Consider the following 27368-nt stretch of genomic DNA (forward strand, 5'->3'; position numbering starts at 1 on the left):
TTTTTTTTCATTGCTCGTATTGACGCGCGACAGTCGCGTTAGCGTTGACGAAACGTCTAAAGCTCTCGCCTTGAGAGAGAAAATAAATGAAAGCATGGGGGAAGGGGGGCACTCACGAGTCCTCTATAGTTACCTAAAAGGGAGTGAAAATCTGTTGCCTTGACTTAGGGGAGAAGGCGGCTGTGATGACCCCCCTTCCTTCCCCTGATGGGGTAACCCTGCGTAGACTTGAGTGAAAGGCGTTTAACCTGAAGAAAATTTTCTGTTTCCTATCCTGTAAGGGTGGGTAGAGAAGCGCATAACTCCTAATAGAAGTGGTATACAGTGACATTATAAATGGAGTGTCTTCGCCACCTTGAGCGGCGCCCTCACCACAAATGTGTCACACTCACAGACAGAGCTCGGTTTGCCAACAGCGCGAAGTGTAAGCCACGCACGTGGAGGAACTCTCCAATTAGAACTTTTTTTTGTATCCCCCTGTTTTCTTCGATGCTCGCAGGAGCGCCAGAAGTCAACCATGTTGCTTATCTGATCGGCCCAATCGGTGCGCGGAGCCCCCGAAAATGTTTCCTCCTCCACAAGCACTCTGCTCGCGAAAGCTGGCGTTGTCTTTACATTTTGCTTTCTTCTTCCTCAATGGCCGCAAGAGAGGCGCTCCAGCTGAAGGGCGAACGGACGTGCTCTTTTAGCGCAAAGACAATTCGGTGAGAACCAGAAAATACAAAAGGAACGAGAGAAGGGACGAGTCGCGCTAATCAGTTTCCCACATCGGAAGAAGCCGGCGCGTCCCAGTTCGCGCGCGAGGAAAAAACGTCTTCCGTTTAATCTACTTCCGTTTTGTTTCACTAAGAGGACTTGTCGCCGACGGCTGCGCTCGTTTATGCGCAAGCAGCGCCGCCGCGGCCAAGCGCCGGTATTTTTAGGGGGTAGTCAATTTGCACCTCAACTCTTCGGGGTCCCGGCATTCGAGAGAGACGTCGCGTGTGACGGGGAAGCGGCATGTCGAACCTGGTTCTGGCAGCAGACGGCAAAATAGTGGGAAACGCGAAGGTTCGCCCCCCCCCCCCCTCCCCGCCGACAAGTTGCGCTACTGGAGTCGCAATGCTCTGAACCAATCAGATGCGCAGCAATAGTATCAGCTTATTCTACGGGTCAAAGACAATGCGAGGCATAATTATTACCTATATAGAGGGAACTCAGGCGCTGCTGTCGTTCAGCCACCTGGAAACGATGATGCCGGTGCTTCTGTAACCCGGCGAAAAAAAAAAAAAAGCGGATCGAGTGCTTTTTTTCACCCGGCCAACATAACGAAAACGCTATTTCCACCCAGCTTGGCTTGGATCGGTTGAACATTGTGGCTTTTTGTCAGCTTAAAACGTCGTTTCAGCTAGGCAATCTATGGACGCTTTTTTTTTGTTGTTGTTATAAAGGGGCATATCAGGCGTATTACTTTGCGTGTTTGTAAGTGATTCGGTGTTCATGTGGCGGGCGCGGACACTATGATTGTGCTTGTCGTTGCCAATGTGCTTTGTGAACGTTAGTAGTTATATTGTGTTGGCGTTTGGAACCGGCGCCGTGCCATGGTTCGCCTGAGCTTGCGTGAACACCACGGTTTCGTTTATTGTTGTATTTTGGCGTTTGTTTCGAATAAAAGAATGGACCGTTCTCAACTTCAAGAGCCGATCTGAATCGGTGACCCTAGAATGTTAAGGTGGGGCACTGGAACTTCTGAACATTTGCTGAACATCATTTTGCGACAAAGTGGCTCCAGACCGCAACGGAGCCGAAATAACGTAACTTAGACTCACGATTCTCATGCTGGTTGAGACGCCATGCATTGAAACGGCCGCAGAAACTAGCGCCACACTTTCCTCTGGTGTATCATCAGGAAACTACATACATAATTTTTCGGCGCAATCATCGAACAAACACTGCTACGGTGAACTCGCAAGCACAAAAACGCTTGGACCGGTACATCGAACGTTCCATGACCATGATCATTTCATATTACCACATATTAAACCCGAAAAACAATCGCTTGTCAGCCCCAAGATGGCGGCTCCCATTAATTGAAAATAAAATCGTGTATATGATGCAAGCCGTACGCGAGAAAATGTGCATGACTTTTCAAATTTTTATATCACAAGACGTCCGCAGTCCGCTTATCTCCAAGTGCACATTCAAGCGATGAATCGGCTACCTGGTAAACCTTTTTAACAGAGAAGATCCCCTCGTTTCTGGGCTGTTGCACGGGAGCACAAAAACCGACGTCACAGTATCGGCAGTGCATTCTTGGGAAGTCACGCATATTAACAACAGCCCAGAGAAGACTATGGTGGCTCCCAGGTTGCCTTCAGCGAAAGGGTCTATTCTGCATGTGGTTGCACTTCTGACCCCCGCATTCATAAACGCTCCTCGATTCGAATTTCGTCCCTCACTTGACAGAGCACAGCGCCACCGCTAGATTGAAAAAATGATGCTGTGCTCCTCAAGAATCAATGCACATTATAGCTGATATGTAGTTGTTACTTGCTCTACATAGACGTGCTCCCATCGGCTTTCTCGAGTGAATGTGAAGCGTTAAGTGAAGGGACGTTCTACGGGGGCCGAGTGTTCTAAACTTTGACACTTCTGTTTGCTCATTTGGCTATGTCTTGGCTTAGTTCCGAGTAGCTTTCTGGCTGCCGAGAAAGAGAGAGAAAGAGAGAGAGAGAGAAGGAAAGATGGCTGGCGGGAAAGGAGCTAGACCCGTTATCAGGAGAGCGGTTTTGAGCAAGTCGAAACGTCTCGAGCGCCCAACGAGGAAAAATGCGGGAATGCGTAAGCGAGAGACTTCTTCGCCTGCGCGCAATCCCAGTGCAACTCTGCGCGCGAAAGGGAGCGGCACACTCGCTGCCGAGCTTGTATAGCAACTAAGCAAATGAAATATGGCAAGCAAAAACAACAAAAACACGGGCGAGAGTCATATAAACGTGAGCGAGTTCCCGATTTCCTCGTTCCAGAAATAAGCGCGGCTGGCGGATAAGTGTGGGCCCGCATGCTCAGCTGCTCTCATACTCGAATCACGACTCTCGTGCAACGGCATTCGGGAAATGTTTCTCGAAAAAGGAAAAGAAAACGCCGCGTCGGTGTTCTGCCACGCGCCGCTTAACGCAACGCTTCCAGATGACGGCCCGACTCGGATGTATATGTATTAGTGTGTATGTGGCGCCTGCAGAGAGAGAGGGCTTCTGCAGAAGCGCTACAAGATCAAACGCCCCATGCGTGTGCTCCGGCCAACAACACTCCGATGATGTGTCAGTCCGCGTAGAACTTCGTTGTTTTTTTTTTTTTCATTGATATGATATATAAGGAGATGTTGGCGCACCGTTATGGCGCCGGCTACTCCTTAGCCGTTGAGTGAAACACGTATCTTGAAGCAAAACATACAGAGAAGTGCATGGAAAATAGAACACTCGGGCACAGATATGCAAGGACACACTTATACGCACATATCACAAACAAACGGAAAGGAAATGTTCGAAAGTCAAAGAATTAAGTCTCTGATAATGTCTTTCGTTAATGTTCGGTCCACCCAGCACAAAACAGCAGAGCACACGTCTGGTCCTTATGAAGATGCATTCGCTCGTGTGTACATAATAGTCCACACGTCATTCACATCACAACACACACACATGATGGGTGTAAACTTCGATGTAAACGTGTCGTATGAAAGTTCGAATCCATAATAGTATTTGGGGTGTTACGTGCCTATATTAATTTTTAATATCTAGCTTTTTGACGTCCCAAGGCCACGATATGATTATGAGACACCATATGGTATAGATGGCTCCGAAAAATTCGACCACCTGGGATTTTTTAGCGTGCCCTTATACATTACACAGTATGTCGATCTCTTCTATTTCTCCCACTCGGAAATACGACGGCCGAGGTCGAACCTGCGACCTTCGCGTCAGCATCTGAGCACCATGACCAAAGATCCTGTCGCGGTGGACGACGTTCTATCTCGGTGCGAACTCCTGCAAGTGAATTGTATACATCACCATGCTATTTTCTTTGTTTCACTATGCTACATGTCTCACTTTACTTCTTCATTTTTGTTTTCGGTAAACCACTTTCTTTTTTCCTGATGAAATTAAAGAAATGTAGCAGCTGAGAAGAAATAAGCCGCAACAGGCTCCAATTCATGTCTGTACGCTAACGAAGGAAATGATTTTTACTGCTTTAGAGAAGTTTAGGCAGCAACATATTTGGTGAAAATTTTGTGAACTTATGTGGAAAACTGTTTATTTGTGACCCAGCGAGCGATCGGCTGTATAATAAGTGATAGCGTCCCCAGTAATGATGAAATTCGCATGGATATAAAATTGAATTGGCTCGCTCAAGATGGAGAAATTTGGAGATTGCTGGGAGACGACTTAGTCGTGGAGTGGATATAAAAAAAATATAGGCTGAGAATGATGGTGAAGATCGTCAGAGAACGCTGTTACATTGGAGGCATTGATGCTTTCTAACGAAATACCAAGTTGGGCTTTTTGGTGGCCATTCATCTTCCGATGAATGGTGCACACACAGAAGCAAACACACACACATACGAACACACAGCATAAACAAGAAAGACACGCAGCACTGCCTCACAACTGAAAGCGTCTTGAAAATAAACACGAACTTGTAAGCACAAACCGCGCATGGTATGAAGTCCAAGTTAAGAAAAAAAAATCAAGTCATACGTTCATCCGTAAAACTATATTGTTCTGCAACAGCACTGAGGGTTGGCTAACACAATATTCGCTGGACTTTCTCGCGTGAAAAGCTTCAAAAACTTCTCGTGTACTGATGTAACACGACGCGATGGTCAAATGGTTTATATCCCTCTGCTGACCCGAAAGTCGCTGGATCAAATTTCTACCATGGCGACCGCATTTTCGACGGAGGCGAAAATGGTTTAGGCCGTGTACCTGCAGGTTCAGATGCACGTCGAAAGAACCGCCAGGTGGTCGAAATTTCCGGAGCCCTCTACTACGGCGTCACTCACGAGCATATGGTGACTTTGGGACGTTAAAGTACGATTATTATTATTATTATTATTATTATTATTATTATTATTATTATTATTATTATTATTATTATTATTATTATTATTATTATTATTATTCATACCATATTAACAGACCTGAGCGTCTGTTTTTGCCGTCTACTTTTTTTTTGTGCACTTTTTCCAGACAATGAGTACTGACACTGCCTCGGCCATTCGTCACTTCCTCAACAAAGAAACGGGTCTTGGTTTCGTACATCTCGATTTGCTATCACTGTCTGCCACGTAATTTGCAAAAAAAAAAAGAAAAAAAAAGGGGGGGGGGGGTTGACGACATCTGAATCACGCCGTCCAGTCGGGCGAGCAGCGCGCACAATATATAGGGTTAGCGTATGGCTCTCTCGTGAAAGGTAGCGCCAGCGCGCACAGCGGCCCAGCCGGGGTGATAATCGCCTCTCGCCATTGGAGCGGTCGACCGAGCATGTCGGCGGTGGAGAAACCGCAACCGACTCGACTCTATACATAGACCGCCGTCGTACACGCCCACGACATGTGCACACTCCGCCGCTCGCCACGGAGAACCGCCGTGTTCGGAGCCGCATCAACGTGGCGACACGGGCAGCGGCGAAGGTATACCGCGTTCCCGGTTTCGATCGCGCTTGACCGTCTTGCCGAACACGCTGGCGCGTTCCGTATTGACTTGCCCTCTCGGATATGGTGCGATATTTTCGCACTTCTGCGTCACGTAGTGCTCTTATTCAAAGGCGGCTTTTACTATTGACACGGATGAAAGTTCTATCGCTGTGTCTCTGGCGGCGTTACAGCCGTTTTAGTGGCGAAGCTCCATATCGGCATCCGTTCGTCCCTCGTAGTCGTAGTAGTAGTCGTAGTGTGTAACCAGTCTTACATTTTGACCTCCCAGGTGGTGCCGGTGAGAGATTTCTTCTGTGCGTTGTTGAACAATAAAAAAATTGGCAGCGTGCACGTTAACTAAAAGCCGAATTCTCCCGTCTCTCATTCCCCTTAGCAGTCATTGGCATGTACATTGAGCACCATCTGACAAGAAAGGGTTGCTACGTTATACTCGCTGAGCATAACCTCCTAGGTTTTAGAAAGGTTTAGCGAGCATTGGGCCGCAGTGCCATGAATAGAGTGAACTCGAGGTTGTTAAAGGTGGGAAGTAGACACGAAGCGCGAGCTGTAAGAAAGTGTGCATGTGCCACCTCTCGTTTAGTCCTTGGAATGTCCGCTGGATGGCGGTGCTTCTATGTGCGGAATATATGATGAAAAGATGCGAGATGGTAGTACTTGGAGTGTTGACTAGTTGGACGAATGGACACACAGACGGATGCATGGACGGACGCACGGATGGCTGCACGGACGGATGGACGCAGGGGCGGATGCATGGACGAACGCAGGGACAGACGCACGGATGGACGTGCGGACGCACGAACAGACGCACGCACGGACAGGCGGATGGACGCACGTACGGTCACACAGACGGACGCATGGACGGACGGAAGGAAGAACGAATGGATGGACGGATGCTTCGCCCCACTCTCCATATTCCTTAAACAGAAGCCACCACAAGCGCACTGTCATAAAAGTGCGCGGGAATTGCTTATGGATGGACGTAAAGCTAATGTGCAGCTGTTATAGCTCTGCGTAGCTCTGTATTCACCACCAACTCGACTTACAGACTTGCGAGTGGGAAAACAAGCGGCATCGCATGAAACGAAACGAACGCAGTCAATTTGCGAGAGCGATCGTGCGCAGGCTTCCCGCTCGCCTCTGAGAGCCGTGAGACCGCGTCTGCGCGAGCAGCGATTCCTCCCGCTGCATCGCAGGTTCCGCACACTTTGATAGAGCTGCAGCCGCACTTGATAGAAGACGGCTTTCAGAGTGCGCGACCATGCGCGTGTTTGTGTATATGCACTCAAAAGAGCACAGGGGGGTGGAGGTAGCGCCCCCTGGCGGTCATAAAAGAAAACGAGAAACAAACGTACACATTTGATGCGAGGTTGCGTGTACACTCGTATGCCACGTCCCCGCGGAGAGGCGAGCACGGAAGGCTGGCTGCTGACTGGCGCTTTCACGGTTGGTGTGCGAGCCTTCGCCGAAAACAATGGACGCTCTACGGACGCAGCAGAAAACAGGGCAGGGCACTTGAAAGAGACATGGCTCGTACATACGTTTGTCGTCGGCGCCCTTTTTTTTCTTTACTTGTTTTTCTGTCTATCTCGTTATTGTCCACTCGCCGTGCCGAGTCGCTTGAACGCTGTCATCCACCACCACAGCGGAAGACTCTCAAGCAATTAGAGCCAGCGGGCTTTAAACGAAAGCTCCAGTCTTTACTCTTTTGTACTTTATGAAGGACCTTCATGATTAGCGCAGTTTACTGTCTTAGCTTTCGGTCAAATGCTTTCATTATTTCCGTAGCTCTTGCTACAGAAGCGCACTGTCACCGGTCTAGGATCCCGCTTAATACGAGCTACCGTATAATACACACCGCACGCGAAATTCGTGCGTCTTTCTCCTTGCATGAGAGTGGGGGTGTGGCGAAGTTTTTGGATGGCATAGAGGCCAGAGTGTTTCTCGCGCGAATTTAAGTTGTTCCAGATCAGGTGACGTGTACTTGCTGACTTGATGTTGTTTTGTTTTTTTTTTTTTTCGCCATACCCGACCATGCGGTGGGCGGGAACTTATAGCAACACTTGCGACATCGCTTGCCCAACGTGGTCCCGGAACAAGATTACGTATAGAGTGGCGGTCCTTACGCCGCTTTCCTGATGTTTTGTCGTTGATTGATTCATATATTGATTAATCGTAAATAAGTTTCTGACGCAAATCTGGCGTTGACAACATTGAATCTGATAAAGGCCGAACGCTGGAAAATCAGACAAGATATTTGCAATGTGGAATACTCAAGATGAGATAGGCAAACCAAAATAAGTGACTTCCGATGGCTCTCGGTCAATTCGCCACAAGGGAACGATGTTCAAGAAGGCGAATTCAAGAGACCTGGTTTCATTGAACACCACAGAACTTAACAATTTGCGGTGTACACGTATTCTAATGGAAGATAGAAGATATATTAATGCATTTTGTTGTCTATACGTTGAAGCAGGCTGGATGTGTCCGTCGCTATCGTGTTTTCATTTCGTTCGGGATGTGACACTTTTTCTCTTTTTCTCGCAGGGGTTGTAGCGTGGGCAGTGAGTGCCGATTCAGTCATGGCGTCCGCCCTCGAGAAGACAGAGTCGCCCATACGAATTCAGGTGAGCAACGTGAGTACACCACTGACGATTCTCTTTCTCTATTTTCTTTGAGCGCGGGGCGGGGGGTCTACTTCAGTGCGGTGAAGTAGCAAAGAACCTTAAAAAAAATACCAGCAGAAGTGCTTATGTGCGAGGTGGTGGCGATGGAAAGCATTTTATTAAATTCCTGGCGATCTGTCGTCCGCGCTTTCTAGCGCAACTACGAGAGTGACTCCTGATGAGAAGGAGATGATGGGTAAAGGTAAGAGGATGAAAAGGAAGTTTTATGTATATGTCTGTTCGAGCTAGTCTAGATGGTGTTGGCTCGAGTATAGTGGCGAAGCTATTGTCGTATATAGTGGAGCCGGTGGCGTGGAGAGGAAAAGGCGAGAAGGGAACAACTCCCTTGCAGGCTACATGTATACCTTGCTCTTGGGGAGAATAAAGGTGCAAAGCATACACAGGAAAGAAGTAAAGTAAGACAAATAGTATAGACGCCAAGGGACTGCTCTGGTTTTACGTCCCAAAACCACTTTATGGATAAGAGAGATGGCAGTGTAGTGTAGGGGTCCGGAAACTAAGTCTACCTGGCGTTCTTTAGCGTCGACCTAAATGTACACACGTGTTAAGGCTCACCATAAGTTCACAGAGAGATAGAGCGAAAATAAGAAGGCACGGAGGTTAATTACATGAGATGACAGTATCTGCAATGCAACCCTGCACTGGACAACTAGATCACGAGTGTTCATAAAGCTACATAGTTTAATCTCGCGAAGTGTAACAGGTTTTTTTTGTGGCACCTTATACGTGCTTGCAAAAATGGGAACACCATGTTCCTGCAGGGTATCTTCATTCGGGATTGGTCCCTTATGCATGCGGCTGAGCCTTCAAATCAGCGGGGTAGCTTTTCCATTCCCACGAGACACTATACTTCTCATTCACAGTGAAGCCAAGTGTTCTTTAAAGAATTATTGTTGCGTTTCTCGAGGACGTCAGGTTTAATTGTTAAGTTAATCCTCCTTGATTCTAAACCGGTTTATATCGCAACCATTACGCTTTTGTCAGCTTGTATTGCCGATACCCTCGCCTGTACGCAGACGAGTACATCGTCGCGCACATGTACATATTTGCACAGCACAAGACTACGAATAGTTACGACGTAACTACAGAAGAAGAGACAAGGACAGAAAGAGCGCTGTGCATTGTTGTAGCCAAACACCGTCACCAGCTAATTGATTTGTGGGGTTTAACGTCCCAAAACCACCATATGATTATGAGAGACGCCGTAGTGGAGGGCTCCGGAAATTTAGACCACCTGGGGTTCTTTAACGTGCGCCCAAATCTGAGCACACGGGCCTACAACATTTCCGCCTCCATCGGAAATGCAGCCGCCGCAGCCGGGAATCGAACCCGCGACCTGCGGGTCAGCAGCCGAGTACCTTAGCCACTAGACCACCGCGGCGGGGCCACCGTCACCAGCTAACACAAGAAATTATGGAGGCCAATGAAATGCAAATGCTGGGTGACCGATGTATCAGCCAGCATGCCTTCGCTTGCTCTGACTAGTTTCTGCCTTTCACACAATAGATTGTGAACTTGTGCTGAGCTGTGACGTTGTAATTATATAGTGAGATGATGATTATCTTGCTGTGATGCAATAGGTTGCGCGATTACGCTGTGATGTTCTGTCACGAGTATATATTTCCAGCGTTTTCGCTAGTGAAATTTCAGCAGCGCTCTTTCTGTCCTTGTATCTTCTTCTGTAGTTGCGTCGTAACTACTCGTACTCTTGCGCTGTGCAAATATGTTCATTCCCAATCACCAACTAGCCCAAGCATCTGTCTTATCACGCACACGTACGTTGGTGGGATTTTGAGTGTATTTTTACGACGAGCTTTTCCTCCTTCACGCGCCCTGAAAGTAGACGCGTCTGCGCAGGATCGGTCGTCGTACGACGATCGCCTCGACGAGCCTCCATCGTACTCGAAGCCGTCCCAGGCGATCCCTCCTCCGCCATCGCCACCTGGTGACAGCGGCGAGTCGTCGGCAGCAGCAGACTACGCGTCCAACTCGCTGCCCGTGTTGCCGGCGCAGCCCAAGCCGGGCGCGATCGTCGAAGCCACCACGGTGGGCACCGACGGCGACAAGCCCGTGTACGTGGTCCACTTCGTGCTGGGAGACAAGGACGCCAAAGGTCGAGACAAGGTCACCACCACCACCCACAGGTAAATGATGCAGCCGCTGATTATGTTTTTTTTTTAAAAAAAACTAATTGTTGCTGCTATCTTCGATCGCCATCTTACACAACGAGGAAAAAATATCGCAGCTTATCTATGAAGTGAATGATGACGAGTGGGCGAAGCTCCGTACTTTGCCCCGTACTTTGCCCACTTGATTTTGGAAAGGCGTGACGACACGTGTTTAGAGTATATACAAAGTTGTTTACTAATCACAATGCGCATACGGTGTTGAGATGTCCATATGGATGTGGGTATGGATAATCATATGGATATCCATAGCGCGTCACACCGTCAGACAGTGGACATAGCTTGGTCCTAAGGGGCTTCGCCCATGAAACCTCGACACTTTAGCCTCGCCTCCAACAGTATAGAACGCAATATATAGCCTAATTTAACACCGTGTGCATCGCCTTCTCAAGTGCTAGCCTCGGATAGCTTCGGTTCTGCAGGTGCATGCCTCAACCGTGTCGTAACGAGACGAACGACTGTGCGTGTAACATTGACCATCTTACATGAATGCATTCGGCAAGTACAATTCTTAAGTGCGCACTGTGCCATAATCATTCATTTTGCGAATGAGCGAAGGGCCTACTACGCGTGCGTAAGGCGGCAGCACCTGAACCCATAGCTGTTCACCATCTGCTGACTTTTTTTTTGAAGCTTTTGCCGCCGATTATCATTAAACACGATTCACATGTTCTGACTCCTGGCGCACTTCTACGCTTCTGTCGCGCTTTATTACATGCGCTGAGGAGACTCCTATCACTACATGACATTCGTATAATGTTTTTTTTTTTGGCAGCAATTTAGGAAAAAATGATGGGACTTTGCAATAGAATACCAGGCTTGCCACGCAGACTGCCTAGGTTTATTCCTCACTCGAACCTAAAAGTTTACCTACTTCTTTTCACCATTTTTGACTTTTCGGTCGTGGACAAAGGTACACTAGAATTTCTGCGACCTGAGCTATTTGAACGCATCGCGTTAAATGGTGAAAGTGTCTCTTCACAGACGTCCATGCAGATTTGTCGAGCGTTAAGAAATGGGAGTGCCTGAATTTGCTCAATTTTTTTTCTCCAAGAAAGAGCAGGAGTGTCCAACACACTACAGATTTCCATTTTCTCGTCTTAATCTCGGTGAAAAAGCAATGTGACTAGCCTTACTAAATGAATTTTGAGCCGTCGGAATCGATATCGAGAACACAACGAAGAGAGCTCTCATCTCGCTCAATTTTATTATTCTTGTACTTGCGTGTGTGTGGCGCTGCGGATATGCTGTTGTTTATTACGATATAGAAGCTATTCCGCGCTGATCTCTCCTTATTTTTCGTGTAACACTAAGATATGTCTTATAGCACCATTGTGTAAAATACAATACTGCGAAGAATTACTTATCAGTGCAAAAATCTTTCTTGGCTATTGCTTCGCTCACTATGCTCATCGGTGGGCCGACATCTCCTTACACGTCATCAAAGAAAACAAAATAATGCGTATTGATATTTCTGACTTCCGTGCGTCCGCAGCTTGCCAGCTTCGAGCGCGGCCCCCAGCACCCGCAGCACGCCGCCGAGTACCACAAAGCGGCGAACTACGGCGAGCACCACGACGACCACGACGTCGACGACCACGAGCACGACGTCTACGACGACGCGGCGACCGCGGTCGACGACCACGGTGCACGTGCCGAGTGAGCCGCCTCCAGCGACGTCGACTCTGAACCCGCACTCTCCGGAGTTCGCCGACATGCTGAACCACATCCTGAACGCCTCGAGAAACGGATTCGGCCGGTCGCCCCAGTTCGTCGTGTTCGCGCCCATGCCCACAGACCACAATAAGCAGCACCTCGAACACCTGTCCAAGGTGAGTCCGTTATGCCCAACCCAAAAAATACTCACGAGGTCGCTTATGCATTCGCCTATGGCGGCTGGAAGGCAAAAGACGTGTTTTTTTAACTGCTCAGTCGATTGGATTGGTCATACAGAACCACGCAGCTCGTTTAAGGTAAGTAGCAACTGTGACGTCAGTGTCACTGCGCTTAAGGTTGGGGCAGGGTGGGATCCGTTAGTCACACGTAGGGAAAACTTGAGATTAGAAATTACCTTCAAAATGTTATTGCGATGGCAATTATTGCACAAACGGATACTCTCGGCTGGATTTTGCCGCCGTCGTCGGCGTAGACGACCGCCGTCATTCACAGTACATGTATCGTATCTGTATATATGAAAATGCAAGGAAGGAAAATAATTCAAAAAAGACTTTAGCACGCAGGATCGAGTGTCCGACCTCTCGTTTGTAAGTGTGTGGCGCATTAACCATTGAGCCACGAAGGAGCGCCTGTTTCAGCGCTGGAACATCGCGCCGTTTGTATCTACCACGTACCGCTGGCGATGCCCATGTCGGGGGAACTATCGTGTTTCCAGCGTTACCAGGTAGATGGCGCAATGACGCAGCGACGTGCATGTGTTTAAGCACTGATCTCCCACGCGTAATTTTCCCCCGTGGAAGGGGGGAAGGGTTAGACGCTTACGCGTGCGCGCTTATCTCGCGGTGGGGACAATCGTACGCCTTGGGCTTTTACTGGAGCGATTCTGTTGGCGCATTTCGATCAAGGAGAGATGCTGCAGGATCTTGTACTTGCATTTAGGTGTTCATTACCGAACGGCAGGCGATCTATATTTCCGAAGCCCTCCACTACGGCGTCTCTCGTAATGATGTGGTGGTTTTGAGTCGCATAACAGTAAAATCTCGTTAATTCGGATGCCACGGGAACGGGGAAAAAATGTCCGAATCAACCGATGCCCAATTATTGAAATTATTAAGAAAACTACAAAGACGTGTCTATAACATCATTGCATTTTCGTTTTCTTGATGAATACATCGAGACAGTAGCCTACTTATTTTGCGTAAGACTAGCGGAAAAGCCGCAATTTTTCTGATATGCGGCGTCGTGTATAATGTGACCACAGTTAAAGACCTCCGTGTTTTAAGTCGAATCGCGCTCAGAATCACTCAATTCTTATTACGTACCATAACCACGCGGGCGTGAATTTTTTCGCAACTCATCGTTCGTCCAACACAATGTAGAAAGCGAGCTTTCCGCGAACACGTGCGTCCAAAGTGTTTGAGTTTTGTAACATTGCGCGCGCAATGGTGCAATGGCGACGCTAAAACGAAGTGCAATCGCGTGTAAAACTGGAACCTTATAAAGGTTTAGTTTGGTGGTAATTGCAGCGCAAAAAGACGGAAGACGCGAGATGAAGGATCGCACAGGTTCGGCGCCTGTCCCGTAAGTCAAAACGAGGGTGTGCATCCGATGTGCATAGATGAATTTGTGATCTCGGAAGACATGATCACACATGGCCCTCACCGTTCTGAAGGCGCATGCGATGGCTACGCACAAAGTCGAAACAAAATAAGTTTGCCGCAGCCGCTGAACCTTGGTCGCCAACAACGCGTCGTGGTTAAGATTGTGAATGGTGACCAAACCTTTCTGAAGGCCCGTGGCTGTTTCGGAACGCTGTTTTTTTTCCCCTATGCATTGTCACTTTGCAGGCAGGCTCAGAAGATTTTCCGAATTAATTGTGTTGTGGGCAATAAAAAAAATTACGGCATATTCACGGGGTGAATGATGATGAATGGGCGAAGCTCCGGAGGGAGTTATCGTTAAACTGTGAATCTTCCGTGTAATTCGCCCAGTCGATCATCATGTAAAGACGTGAGAAACGCTATGTGTGTATATACACAAATCAACTTTTATTTGTTCTTAGACGATGGATGGCTTGCGATGTCCCTTGCCTCGCGCGCTCGCACATCGGGATTCTGTCTGCGAGCGCGCGCTGCTGCCGCCTTGCGCTCTCTCCGCTGTGCAGCCTTATCCATCCGGCGACTCCGAGCGCGCGCCAACAGCGAACGGATTTTATTACAACGCTCCCCCTAGCGTACGTCGCCGCACTAAATCGAACGATTGCCTTCAACCAATGACACGTGCCATATGTGACATCAATCCTATTTTATAAGATCTCGCGTTTTTCATCAACAACAAGTACCGCTTTCTAGTTTATAACATCTAGCATCTTTTCATCATCAGCTACAAGTACCACCATCTAGTAAACACTACAAGAACTAAACGAGAGGTGGCTACATACAGGAGACGGTACCGCCATCTAGTGAACACTGCAAGAACTAAACGAGAGGTGGCTACATACAGGAGACGGTACCGCCATCTAGTGAACACTGCAAGAACTAAACTAGAGGTGGCTACATACAGGGGACGGTACCGCCATCTAGTGAACACTGCAAGAACTAAACTAGAGGTGGCTACATACAGGCTACAGGGGACGCACAGCCCACGCCCTAAGGAGCTTCGCCCCTAAAACGAGTTAACGAGCTTTTGGTGCCAATAAACAATACACATGCTGGCCCGGACAAAAGAATACGTCCGAGTTACCATTTCCTTAATTAACAGGAGTCTAACTGACGAGCTTTTATTGTATTGCTTTAGCTACAACGCGGAAGAGAAACAGTACGCGAGCTCTGCCATGTCGTATACCGCCAAACTTGGTGTTCTAAAAGCCACGTATTTCAATCGACTTGTGGTTCCTTGTGACGCAGGCGACCCGCTATCACCCGGTGGGCGTACCAGTGAGCCAGGAGGTGATTTCAGCGCCGATCCAGCATCCTCACCTGCAGCAACACCCACCTCCACCGGTGCCCCTGCGAGTGCCGATTCGGCCGCGGGACGAGTACCACCCTCTGGCGTCGCACCACCACCAACACGAGGCGGCGTTGCCACCCAGGCAACAGTACCTGCTTCCGGCGCCGCAGGTGCTCAGCCGGAGGAACGGAAGCAACCCGAACCCGTTCCAGCCACCCCCTCCACCGCCGGGCTTCCAGGTATGCCGCCGAATTCGCTCGGTTCTAGCTGAACGAGTCGGTGTATATCAAAGGGATGCACATTAGTGCAAAGTAGGAAACGTATTCGACAAAGAAATAGTATAATGTGGATTGGTTAGGCACTAAACTTCACTTTGATGCAGTTATAATGTTTAACCGAAATAGAGAGAAACACAAACAAACCAAAAGAAAAAGAGGAACAGTAAGAACGCTGGCTTTAGTGTTCGTACGCGTTACAACACGCCAGCGCATGACGTGTGGACTCGGCGTGGCGCCCTCTCCCTATGGAGAGAGGGGAGCTTGGCTACATGAAGTTGAAGTTGAAGTTTATTTCAGGCAAAAGCAAAAAAAAAGAAGAAAGGTACAATTTGCCTAGGGGACCGGCGAAAAGGCATAAAAGCCTGACAAAGCGCCTGCCCCCTGTAAACCCAAAACCCACCAAAATAACACAGTGCTCAGTGTAAAGTAACGAGTCAATAAGAAATTAAGAATAAATATCTTTCTATATGCAAAACATGTACAGGAAAACATAAATGAGCGAAATTTTGCGCAGGAGATGAAATCTATAAAGCATATGCGTGTCCGACAAATGAAACAAACTGTAGAGGACATAAACAAAGACTAATGTAAGACATGTAAAATACCTGAAGAAACTTTAAACTTGAATACAAGGTTTCAACAATCAAGAGACAGCAACATCAATAAGGAATATGTTTGATCGATAAATGAAACACAGTTTGGATAACATAAGCAGACCTTAATGTGATATATACAAGAAAATACTTCAGGGAATATGAGACAAAGATGGTGACGGTGATTACGTTTGTGTAAATAGGAAGTGTTCCTGTATCTTCTTTTTAAAAATGCCATATGATACTGTATTGTCAATTAGAGAAGCTACAATCGGTTGTTCGTTCAAGAAATGCGAAATTTGATACAATAGTTTTTGTGTGCCGTAATTTGTACGTGGTTTCTCATATGTATACACCCTGTGCCGTAGGTTGTGACTGTGATCTCTCGGGAGATGCCTCTGATAAAACCCTGTGCGATCAGTTCGTACTTGTTTATAAATAAGCATTGCCAATTTTTGTTTCATGACGTTGGTTACCGTAAGTATTTTATGTTCTTTAAAGAGAGGCGCGGTATGATGCCTGAATGACACCCCTGATATTAGTCGTATAGCTTTTTTTTGCAAGATGTGAATTTTGTCAGTGTTTGCTTTAGTCGTATTCCCCCATACAAGAAGACAATAATGGAGATGTGAGTGAACAAGGGAATAATATAGTTGTTTTTTCAACCACTGAGGGAGGAGTTGTCGCAATTTGCAGATTATACCCGTGGATCGGCGTGCCCTTTCCCCACAAGGAAAGAGGGTGCATAGAGAGAGGGCATATGCCACGCGCTGACGCACTGTAGCGCGCGTGTATGGCTGGGTATTTAGCGCATGGAGCTGACTGTGTGCAGCCGAAAAGCGCAAAGTCCTGCTAGACTCAACACTTAGTGCTCACATTGTCCACGTGCTTTATAAAGAAGTGAGGTGAGGATGAGATAGCATCTGAGGAAGGGCAGAGGAGACAAGAAAGGAACCAATTTCTCATCTTTGAACCTGGAGTGGTTGGGGGCTCTTTAACACTGGCTCCGTAGTGACCATCACTTGCAAGAAAGCGTAGCTGCGCTACAACCTTTTCTGCATCTTTATTTTGCTGATCATTGACGGACTGGGAGGGCCTGCCCTGCCGTATCGTCGAAATCACGTTCTCCTCAACACTTGCTGAACCACTAAAAAACTAGTGCCGTTAATCGTACGTATGAGGCAACTAATCAAAAAAAGAACTTCACTCAAGCCAGCTTAAGGAAAAGCTGTGCGAAACGCCGAGAACTGATTCGTGCGTGTTTCCCTCGTAATACTTATTTTTATTTTGTGACTATCAGATGTATTGCGATTATCAGTTTTATGTATTATGGTCTCCTTTCTAATGTTTGCTGCTCCGAGTGCAGTGCATCGAATTCTCAGCGCTAGCGTATCGCTGTCGCCTCGCTGGCTCGGGCAGACAAATTAGCCCTTCAATGACGCCGGTGATCTAAACGTGCAGTCTTCTCAACTTATGCGTGAATGAAACTTGGGACCTCCGTGATGCCAACACGAGTCAGTCCAAAACTGTAGAGTACACTCCTCATGTAAGGAAACTAAACGCGAAGTGAAAACCCTGTGTACCTTGTGGTGCAGTCGAACGCGGCTCCGCCTCCCCCCGAGCCAGAGCCCCTGGCGCCGGGTTTCCAGTCCGTGGGCGGCTACAGCGCATCGCAGAACCACGACATGTACGCGGCCGCTGCGGCTCAGTCCCAGTCTCCATACAACCCGCCGCCGCCGCCTCCTCCACCACCACCGCAAGTGTCCCATCATCACTCGCGCTATGGTTCGCCTTCGCGATACAACGACGCCGTCGACTCCCAGAGGGGACTGCTGCACCCTGCGTCAGAGTCGGCATTCCCGAACAAGGTAACCGCATCACTTGCATCACTAGGGGCCTCTCTTGTCAGCAGCGGTATGTAAAAAAAGTGGCTGGCTCTCCCGTAATGGGGAGAACCGGTAAGCATGAAATGTCTACAAGCAAGGCAGACTTGTTGGAGACTTTTCTTGCCGCAATTTCGTGCATGTTCGCTAGGACACACTTTATAACAAAAATACGCGCCTTATGTGCCCGGTGCGACCACGGCGCGATAGCGGGCTGGTGGGCTGTCTACTGGAGCATGTCTCTTTGCAGGAGCATATACAGGAGCAGACACGCTGCCTAAAGATAGCATATGCTGTAACTCTGGCTGCGCCTCACGCGTGAGCCTATCTTTTGAAAAAATGCTGTAACGTGCGCATGAAACTGCTGCCTCTGGCAGCACTACGATTACTTGCCTACAGGTAGCATTCAAGAGAACTTAACAGCGGCGCTGTGGTTTAATTGAGAAAGTGTATGGTGCCCTATCTGCATTTGGAACGTCTCTGTTGTGTATGTCAAGTTAGAGTTTAAGGTGTAAGAAGTTACAGCTTCTGTGATAGTGTGGACACCGTGAGCTGTGACGCAATATATTTTCTAACCTGTTGGAACCACCTATGGGACATTTAGTGTGGTCTTGTATGAAGGACTGACTGCCAAAGATTGCACTTCAAACTCTTGGTGTGATTCCCCAAATTCTCCCTTTGAGTCCTTCGGATGTTTTGTTTGAAGGCTCAAGGTCACTTGAGGGCCGCTGAGAACCACGTATAGGAGTGGTGGGCCAGATAACCGATTGTAATTGTGTTTCAGATTTTATATCTGCAAGTCTGTCAATTGTCTGTAACGTTCTGGCATTCTGTCACGAGACAGACTGATACACACAGACCGACCGACACAAAATCTGAACGACAGACCAACAGGACAACAGAATAATGGGCAGACCGACGAAACCATCGACCGATGTTACAACAGACCGACAGCACGATAGGCTAACAAACCAACAGAACAACAGGATGATAATTCGGCAGCACAATAGACCGACAACATGACAGGCCGATAGCACTGACTGGCAGCACGATAGACCGACAGAGCGATAGAACGACAAGTTGTCTGTTGTATGACGGTCTATCGGTTTTTCGGTGTGTCGGTTCATTGTTCTGTGGGTCCGTTCTGTCGGTTTGTTTGCTCGGTCTTTCGGACAGTCTGTGTTTATCAGTCTGCCATTCTGCTGCCGACGTAAAAGTTATAGGGGACCCTAAGGCTCCGCCTGAGGAGTTGAACGCGACAGCGACACGCTGTTCCTAGTGCGTATTTTAAACACGTAGTGCATGAAACCTTCGCACCCACTATATGTGGTCTCAAGGGAATAGGCGCAGTAGCGTGTGTGCCTTTTGTAGTGAAGTACCGACTTTCAACCGCAGAGTCATTATGGTAATCCATACTCTGACGCCCGCTGGCACTGGACGCTTGTACCACACATTATCACTGCAATATTTCATATTGAATGGTCAAGCATGTATACAGAATGTGTGTGTTTTTGAGCATGAAAGCTACTTTTGCTGCATTTCCAAGGATGTTCTTTCAAAGGATGTTCTTTCACAAGCAGACGCGTGTGGTAGAATATCCGCTTGCCACGCAGACGGCCCTGGTTTGATCTCCACTCGGACCCTAACAACCCTGGTTCGGTCCCCACTCTTCTCCAAGGTTTCTTTTATCACTTATTATTTTAATGGCATTGTTTCCGGTTTTTCGTTCACGCATAAGATGGTTTTTCGTTCACAACTACCGATACCGATGCCGATACCGGTATTTCTGCGAAACTAGCTCTTCAACGCTATCCCGTTAAAATATAGACTCATAATGACCATGGAGAGATTTAGAGGAGTGTTGAAAGCTATTCTCTTGGGGAATGGCTCAAGTGCTGTTTCCACAGGACAATTGTCCATCTCTCCATACTTGTAACTTGTGTTAAGGAGCTTGTCATATCTTCTGTGATTTCAGGACCGGAGTGGATTCGAGATTCACGCGGGCGACTCTTATGCAAGCCATGGCAGCGGCAGCAGCGGCCATGGAGGCCACGGCAAAGGCATCACGTTCACCATCGGCGGTGGAGATCACGGAGGAGGTCACCACGACTACGGCGTCAGTCCCATGGGCGTCATCAAGAACCTATTCCTGCCGTTCCTGCCTAAGCCAAAGGTGAGCACGTCGCTATCGACGGGCCTGTATTTTTTGATGCCAAATGGGTTGGATTGTCATGCAACATGACAGGAGTGTTGACGATTGAGCTTGTTGTTACACATTTCATCGTTCTAAGCAGTGCTATACGACAAGACATGAATACACATGATTGAACCAATCAGTTTTCTCTCTCGGTTTCCGACTCGGCGTAGTCCCTATCAATATCATATTTCAGTAACACCAAATATGAAGAATGCAACGCCGGTACATTTAAGGTCAGACAAACATATGCTGGCATCAGTTTGTTGCCTATTCTACATGGTAAATGAGATAGTAATCTGCATTCGCGTGTGTCAAGCCGATTGACTTCCGTGAACACTAAGATGACAGTTAAATTGTGTTGCTATTAGTTTTTACAGGGAAATTTCATAATGAGTAAATAATTGCTGAAATCACTGAGTTGCGGGTTGTCCGGTGCTGTGGCCCAGTGCCAGAGCCATGTTCTTCAGAGCGAAGGGGTGGTAGCTTGATTGTGTACTCGTGCTACAAAGGCTGGGCGTACAGACACAGAAATTAAGTCAACACCTGGCCTTTAGCATCATTACTTACCATCTAGCTCGACTATCTGTTACTAAATGTGATTTTACAAGTTTTTTTTAGTGAAGAGGAACGCGGCGGGAGAAGTGAATGCTTTCTGCTTAGAAACTTCGGGAGATAGTCTCAATAACATTGCGATCGTGCTTTTTTCGGCGTCAGCCCACCTGATATCAATTCAGAAAGTATAGAACGAGATGAGTGCTGATTGATTTCAGTTCGAATAAAACCGTGACGGAGGCCAAACGAACTCGCAGGTGAACCTCAATGGGCGGGTCGTGTTCGGCGTTGTGCTCGAGAAGGGCGTGGGCCTGGGTCACAACCAGCACGGACAGCAGCACCACCATGCAGTCGCCTACCATCACTGAGTCAACGACAAACCCCTTCCACTCTCACCCGCGCCCACTGCGCGACAACTGAACACAGCGATGGCACGCGGCGAGACTGTACCATAGGGCAAACTTTTCTGCTTGACACGTCAAAGGAAAAGCTTCCGACTCGACACCAGAACCAGTGTGGACTGAGCTTTCCCTCAAAGGGACCCAGTACATTGGTGAAAACCAAGAAATTCTGCCGTTGCGTGATGTTGTGCATAACTCTACATTCCCTTATCAGACAAGAGTTATGTAGCGCGTCAGGGCTGCTATATTCTGGTCATGTTGTTAAATTCGCCGTCTTGTCAACGGTTATGCCAACCTGTCAACTTTTAAGCCGACTAGAGAAGCTGCTACCGCCTCTGGTTGGGTTAAATAGCTGTCGTCGCGGAATTTTACGACATGGCGGAGTTTGGCATTGTCCAGAAAAGCACGCAAGGTCGACTGGAGGCTTCTACTTGATACAGTTGATAGCCCTTCCATGGGCACGATTTTTAAACCTTACTTAATTACGTCTGATGACAAAGTCGGGCAAGAACCTGCTATTCTGTAAATATATTAAAATATCACATACAAAAGCTATTTCACTGCCGCTATTGCCAGAGCTCAATGTTCCAGAGTTATATAAAGCGGCATTCTCGGTTATGGCTCAAAAGGTCTGGAAAGAAATTCGCTTACGTCAAGAGGGTCTTAACTGTTGAAGTCATATCCAATGGAGAAAGACGACCGTACGGAATTTAGGAAAGCAACCCGGTGAATCTTAGCCTGTACCATATAGGAAAATGTACACAGTTGTAATATCTAATAGCAAAATTACAGATAGTCGAGAAGTGCCTTGCTCTTACGGCACGTCCAGCCGAGCACCGTTATTTTCGTCGAAACGGGCTCACTGTCCGCTGCCCTTTTTTTTCTGAAGACCGCAGTCCAGCTGTGTCTCTAGTGGGTCCGGGTGAATCACGAAGCACCAGGGTGATGTCCTGCTCTTACAATAGTGCAGGTTGAGACGCCACAACTCTCCTCTTGAACATATAGCCGAGAACTGACATCACGGGCGAGCCGCGATCACTCTTTTTTAACCCGGAAACAATCCGTCGCGACTTACGACATCACAAGCCGCGCGTAACTCTCAAGGTGTTTTGTTCATCCTCTGTTCACTCAAATAACTCGCCACACGGGTGTACAGGTTCGAGAAGCCGCGCCTTAACTCCTTGATAAACGCGTGCTCGCCCGAGTTGGGAAAGTGGCAGTACTAAATGAACACTCATAAATCATGCATCCCTCATCATCACTTCATTGACAGGGTAGGATAAGGGTGTGAGATAAGCAGGAGGAGTTGGAAAAAGCATAGCTGCAAACGGTCGAAGCAAACAAACAAACAAAAAAAAATGTCCGTTACCACGAAGCTTGCGCATTTGGTTATCGTTCATTACGAGCAAGGCAGCTGCCGCAACGGAAGAATAGAACAAGAGACCGATGACCGCAAAGGCAAAACGACCTCGTAGTCCACGTGGGTAAAATAACAGTGTAGATGGCCGAAGAAGCAGAATGACGGCACTCTTGTTCCCGGACAGGCTAATAACGAGGCCCAGCCTAAATATAGGTTTTTAAATTGTGTAAATATAATACATGATTGGAAGCGGGGTTGGTTGGCAGAAAGCAACCTATCTTGGAGCCAGCATTCCGAACAATACACACGCTCTGCACCGGTATTGGGTCAGTTGTGCTAATGTTTCTTTTCGCTGCTGCTGTACTGCCACGGGAGGCAAGATAGTTTTACTGTATGTTAAATCGACAGCTTCATCACGTATCGTTAGTCGCCCGAACTCCCAGACTTAAAAGCGCTGATCGCATTGCTGTTCAGTTATCTTGTTGCGACCTTTATTATGCAATGAGTAACCGCTGTAAGTCCAATCAGTTCGCGTTAATAATTACACCGATGAAGTAAACTGGCCAACACTGGCAGAAAGGGTTCCCGATAAAATACACAAATCGCGTTTGTAACTGCACTTCAGCGAGTTTTATTGAACCACGAGGAGTAGCTCTCAATGTATAATTGAATTCCGATACGTCACAACCTAATAACGAACAACAAAAAAACGTGCCTTAGTATTGGCCATTACAGACGGTAATAGCATCTGCAGCGTCATGTCATCACATATAACATTTCATTTCCTTTCTGTTTCTGAAAGAAGAACATAGTCGATGTAAAAATTTTCATGATGCTCTTTTAAGTGACAACAACGCAACGGTAATGCAGCAGAAAGGCGCGATTATAGCAACGCTTTTTTCCCCCTTGTTGTAAGTTGCAAAGGGTCAGTCCCTTCTCTGTTAGCCTGTAATGTAGCATTAGTGCTTTTCAGGTTGTGAGGCTAACGAGTCTATTTACGTTTACGTGTGCGCAGCAGTTGGCCTCTCTCGTTGTTGAGGTTTTCGGTGAACAAAAACAATCTAGTGCTTTTCTCTCGTCGTGCCCTCCATTTCCAGGTTGCATCACCGCTGCGTTGTTGGTTTTTTTTCACCGAAAACCGTACTGAACGTAATGATGGAGGCCGCTGCTGCTGGTTTTGCGTCAGTGAGCGAGAGATTATGAGAAAACGTGCTTTTTTTTTTGTCGTACACGAGATGAGATCACGTAAAGTGAAATTAAAATAAAGCAAATCGTGCGAGTGAAATTAGTTCTACGGAATACCGCAAGGTGACGCTAGGGTCAAAGAGGAAATTCACAATTAACCACACGTTCGTAGTACGAAGCCAAAGGGACATTCGTGCGGATTTTTTAGAAAACTTCTTAGCTGCCGAAAAATTCGCCGTGGTCAGGGGATCGAACTCAAGACCATGACGAATTGTTCGGTAATTAATAATCTTAATTTCTGCGAATCCCGGCCCTTGTGGCTTCGCACTACAGACAGTGGTCGATTTCCCTATTTTCGAAAAATTATCGGAGATGTTGATAGGGAAAAACCTTAGGGAATCGGGCTCCAATGTGAAATTCACGGGTAAAGAATACTTGGACACAAGAATGTAGTGCCATGTTGGCTAGAGAAGTTCGTTCTAGCTGTGAAAGATGCGGCAAAACCACTTTGGATTCATTTGACGGGTAATCGATAGTGGATATTATCCATGGTCTTCCTTTTTAAAGTTCGCAAAAAGGCAGCCCTTTCCCCGTCCACCAAATTTCAAAGCTAGCCATGTTGCGAGTTTGTGTTTAGGTTCGGTCACGTTGATGTTTGCCTGTAACGGCTTCACAACTGCTGGTTGACCACCGCTGATGTACTTTCTCAACGTGCCCGTTGATGAGATTTCCCACAAAGCTAGACAGTTTTAAAGTTTTTCACAGACTGGAAGTTAGCTTTCAATTTTGTGTACGAATCTGTCGCTCGCTTGAACTTTCGCGTCCTTTGGTTGAGCGTGCTCGGATAGCAACAAAACAGTTTGATCGCGCTGTTGGCATAAAACGACCCCATAGTCAGCTGACGAGCTTTTCACACGCGTGTTCGTCTGAGGTTTTTGGCATTTCTGGGCATGTACATGTGTATAATACAAAACATGTTTCGTTATCTCCACTTATCACTTTCTTTCTGGAGCCGCAACTCGTAGATATATATAGAGAATTATATCTTCACTTTTTTTTTTACGAAGCTATTGACATTGCGTTGATTGACCGAAAATGTCTTCATTATTTTTCTAATATTTCATTTTTGTCCAGGAAAGCTATTTTAATTAGAAATACGATAATCATAGATAATAAACATCAGCGAGGCGGCATAGTGGACTGCAACCGAGATTATCAGACGCTTCTTCAAGCCCCGGCTTGGATTATGTAGAGTTGTGCTAGTTTTCTTTTTTATAAATGTCGACAATTTGCCTTTGATTAACAGTGCTTCCTGATAGTATAGGTGTTGTAAAGCTTGTTTCGCGTTTCTCTTTAATGTTCCCTGAACCTTTTCCCCCCTCGAACATATTTTTGTTTAATTATTAACGAAGCTGAACCGCAGTCGCTTCTGTACGAGATGTTTCCGGCATTTTTTGTAAAGAAAACTTACTTTTTATCTGGCCACGTGTGTCGCCGGAGTGTACAGTATAGTGATGCACTGGTCGTGTTTGTGTGCAAGGTTTCTTTGTTTGCATTCCATCTTGTTCTTTTGTTTTTTTTTTTATTTTTTACCTGTGTTCTAAGCGGATGATGCTACTGTATATGTCACGCGCGCTCTCAATAAAAGAAAATATACTACTTAGCTGCTGACCCTCTCTCTGACCTCAATTTAAGAGGGATACGTCATCGTGCCATGCCTGCCTCGACTGAAAGGTAAGTCATAAGAGACGGCTTATTTGATTTAATTCAATATTTTATAAAACGAGTGATTCATCGCATATGGTGAAGAGGAAAGTCACGAAACTGTGAGTGAGTGCTCCTATGATATGCATCAGAGATACAGCGCTACAGTGGTGAAGATAATAAACTTTACAGCATGTCCAAATAAGCTTTCGACAAGCCTACACAGAAATACAATAACAGATAATCTGAATAATATCAAAATGTTACGAATTGAATAGGTATTCAAGGAGTGTGTGAATAAGAGAACTTAAACAGCTGAAAAGTACGAAGTCATCATAAAGAAGTTCTCTGGACAACCGCGCATCGCCTGAGCCAACGCCAGCTCTGGGCATACCGTGAGAATTTCTATACGTGGGCATTCCGTGAGAATTGTACATTAATCGCCTTCATAAGATTAATTGGTCGTAACCACGTGGCCACATTAAGAAGAGCAAGGATATAATTATATATTTCCTCCCTTAATAGTCAGTCCGCGAACGCCCATTTTTTATAACCAAAGTCGACATCAGTTTTCAGTATTGCAAGACACTTTCGGGACTAGTTCTTTTGTATGTCCTCCGTTTCAATGCGGACTGGCATCGGGGGAAGCTTGGGCATAGCACTTCCACGCGCATTCCTCTGTGACGTCCGAAGTTGGATTCCTTTACCAGCCGTTCCTCGCGTAGCACGCTGCAGCAGAGCTTCCGTTGGGTGGATTTCAAAAAGCGCCATAGTTCAAGCTAAAGGTAGCAAAGTAGCCACGCCATTTCATGTAGCCTAATATGTAGCCAAATAGAACGGGAGTGGTATTACGAACAAAGTCGTTGGTGTTGATGAATAAGATCGTTTGCACTGTGCAAGACGAGAAATTTGAAGATAGCCAGACAATAACTTTGGCGCCAACTGGACGATTTTCGTCACCAAACGGGTCGAAAAGTAGCCAATCGGGCGCAAAGTAGCCACCAGCGGAAACCCTGCGCTGCAGCACTTAGCGTTGTCGCTTTCATTGTTTATTTTTCTCGAAGCACTTCTTAACATGTCAGATTGAAACTGATGGTAAGACACGCCTGACCACTGTCCCCAAAAGTTTACAGACCCTTCAACAGCGCTGAAACTGCCGCTGTCGTCTGCTGTGGCCTAACCTAGCCTAACCTAGCCTATCCTAACCTAACCTAACCTAAGCTGATATTGTGAAATTCAGTGAACGATTATGCCATAATATTAGCACTGTAGTGTGCTTGGGGCAAAAAATACTCTTCTACTGTAAAAACGGCTCTTCAACTTCTCTTCCTGTCCAGACCCGCCTCAATTTTACGTCTACTGTCCGCTAAACTCTTCAATCGAACGCGCTGCAGCCGCACTACAAAGGTTCATGGCATGTTCGGTAGAGGAGCATGGTAGAGGAGAGAGGGGGGAGCGGACGCGCAGTAAGCTAGGGTTGTCACGCCGCACCCAGGATTGAGCTAGACCCTAAGCTGCTTCGCATCTAGAAGAGGAACATTCGGTACGCCTCGCTAACATATTAAGGCGCTCACTGTCTACGCCGATTTTGCGTTCGCAGCCAATGACCCCGACGACGACACCGCAATGTCAACGATACAAACTTTTTAACGCTGTCGCTTTAAGTTATCTGCAATCCGAATCAACGTCACTGTGTTCCGAATCACGGCAACTGAGCAGGTTTGAGCTCTATAGAACTGGTATCACGTAGACCAATATAGCCGTTTCAATTCCTCGAACGGCCCAGAACAGCCAAATGTTTGTACATGTAATCCACATGCACTGCGACGAATTTCTGCTCGGCCAACGGGGCCCTCAACTAAGGTCTCCACCCAATGAGGACGATCCTTTCGGCCTGCATGATTTAAAGTTCTCTCTCTCTCTCCTCGTCCTTACTGAAAAGTACTTGCTCCCAAATGAAATTTGCTCGAACTAAGTTGTTCGAGAATAAAAATGCATTTATAAAGCAAAATACAACGAATTTTGAGGAA

At 47.1% G+C, this 27368-nt stretch overlaps 1 protein-coding gene across 4 annotated transcripts in view; it reads left to right on the forward strand.

Moving 5' to 3' along the window:
• LOC119180119 (uncharacterized) overlaps nucleotides 1-25297 on the forward strand; it is a 207671-nt gene extending 182374 nt beyond the window's left edge. For 3 of the 4 annotated variants that reach the window (XM_037431261.2, XM_075868617.1, XM_075868619.1), the window contains exons 3-9: nucleotides 8234-8322; nucleotides 10231-10517; nucleotides 12055-12391; nucleotides 15143-15424; nucleotides 17652-17924; nucleotides 19915-20112; nucleotides 20946-25297. In XM_037431261.2, the coding sequence (XP_037287158.2) occupies nucleotides 8234-8322; nucleotides 10231-10517; nucleotides 12055-12391; nucleotides 15143-15424; nucleotides 17652-17924; nucleotides 19915-20112; nucleotides 20946-21056 (1577 nt within the window). In that variant the 3' untranslated portion in view covers nucleotides 21057-25297. The remainder of the gene's footprint in view (nucleotides 1-8233; nucleotides 8323-10230; nucleotides 10518-12054; nucleotides 12392-15142; nucleotides 15425-17651; nucleotides 17925-19914; nucleotides 20113-20945) is intronic. The other variant, XM_075868618.1, reaches the window with a different exon arrangement.
• The last annotated feature ends 2071 nt before the right edge of the window (nucleotides 25298-27368 follow it).

This window comes from Rhipicephalus microplus, chromosome 7, assembly GCF_043290135.1.
Source record: "Rhipicephalus microplus isolate Deutch F79 chromosome 7, USDA_Rmic, whole genome shotgun sequence".
Lineage (NCBI taxonomy): Eukaryota > Metazoa > Arthropoda > Arachnida > Ixodida > Ixodidae > Rhipicephalus > Rhipicephalus microplus.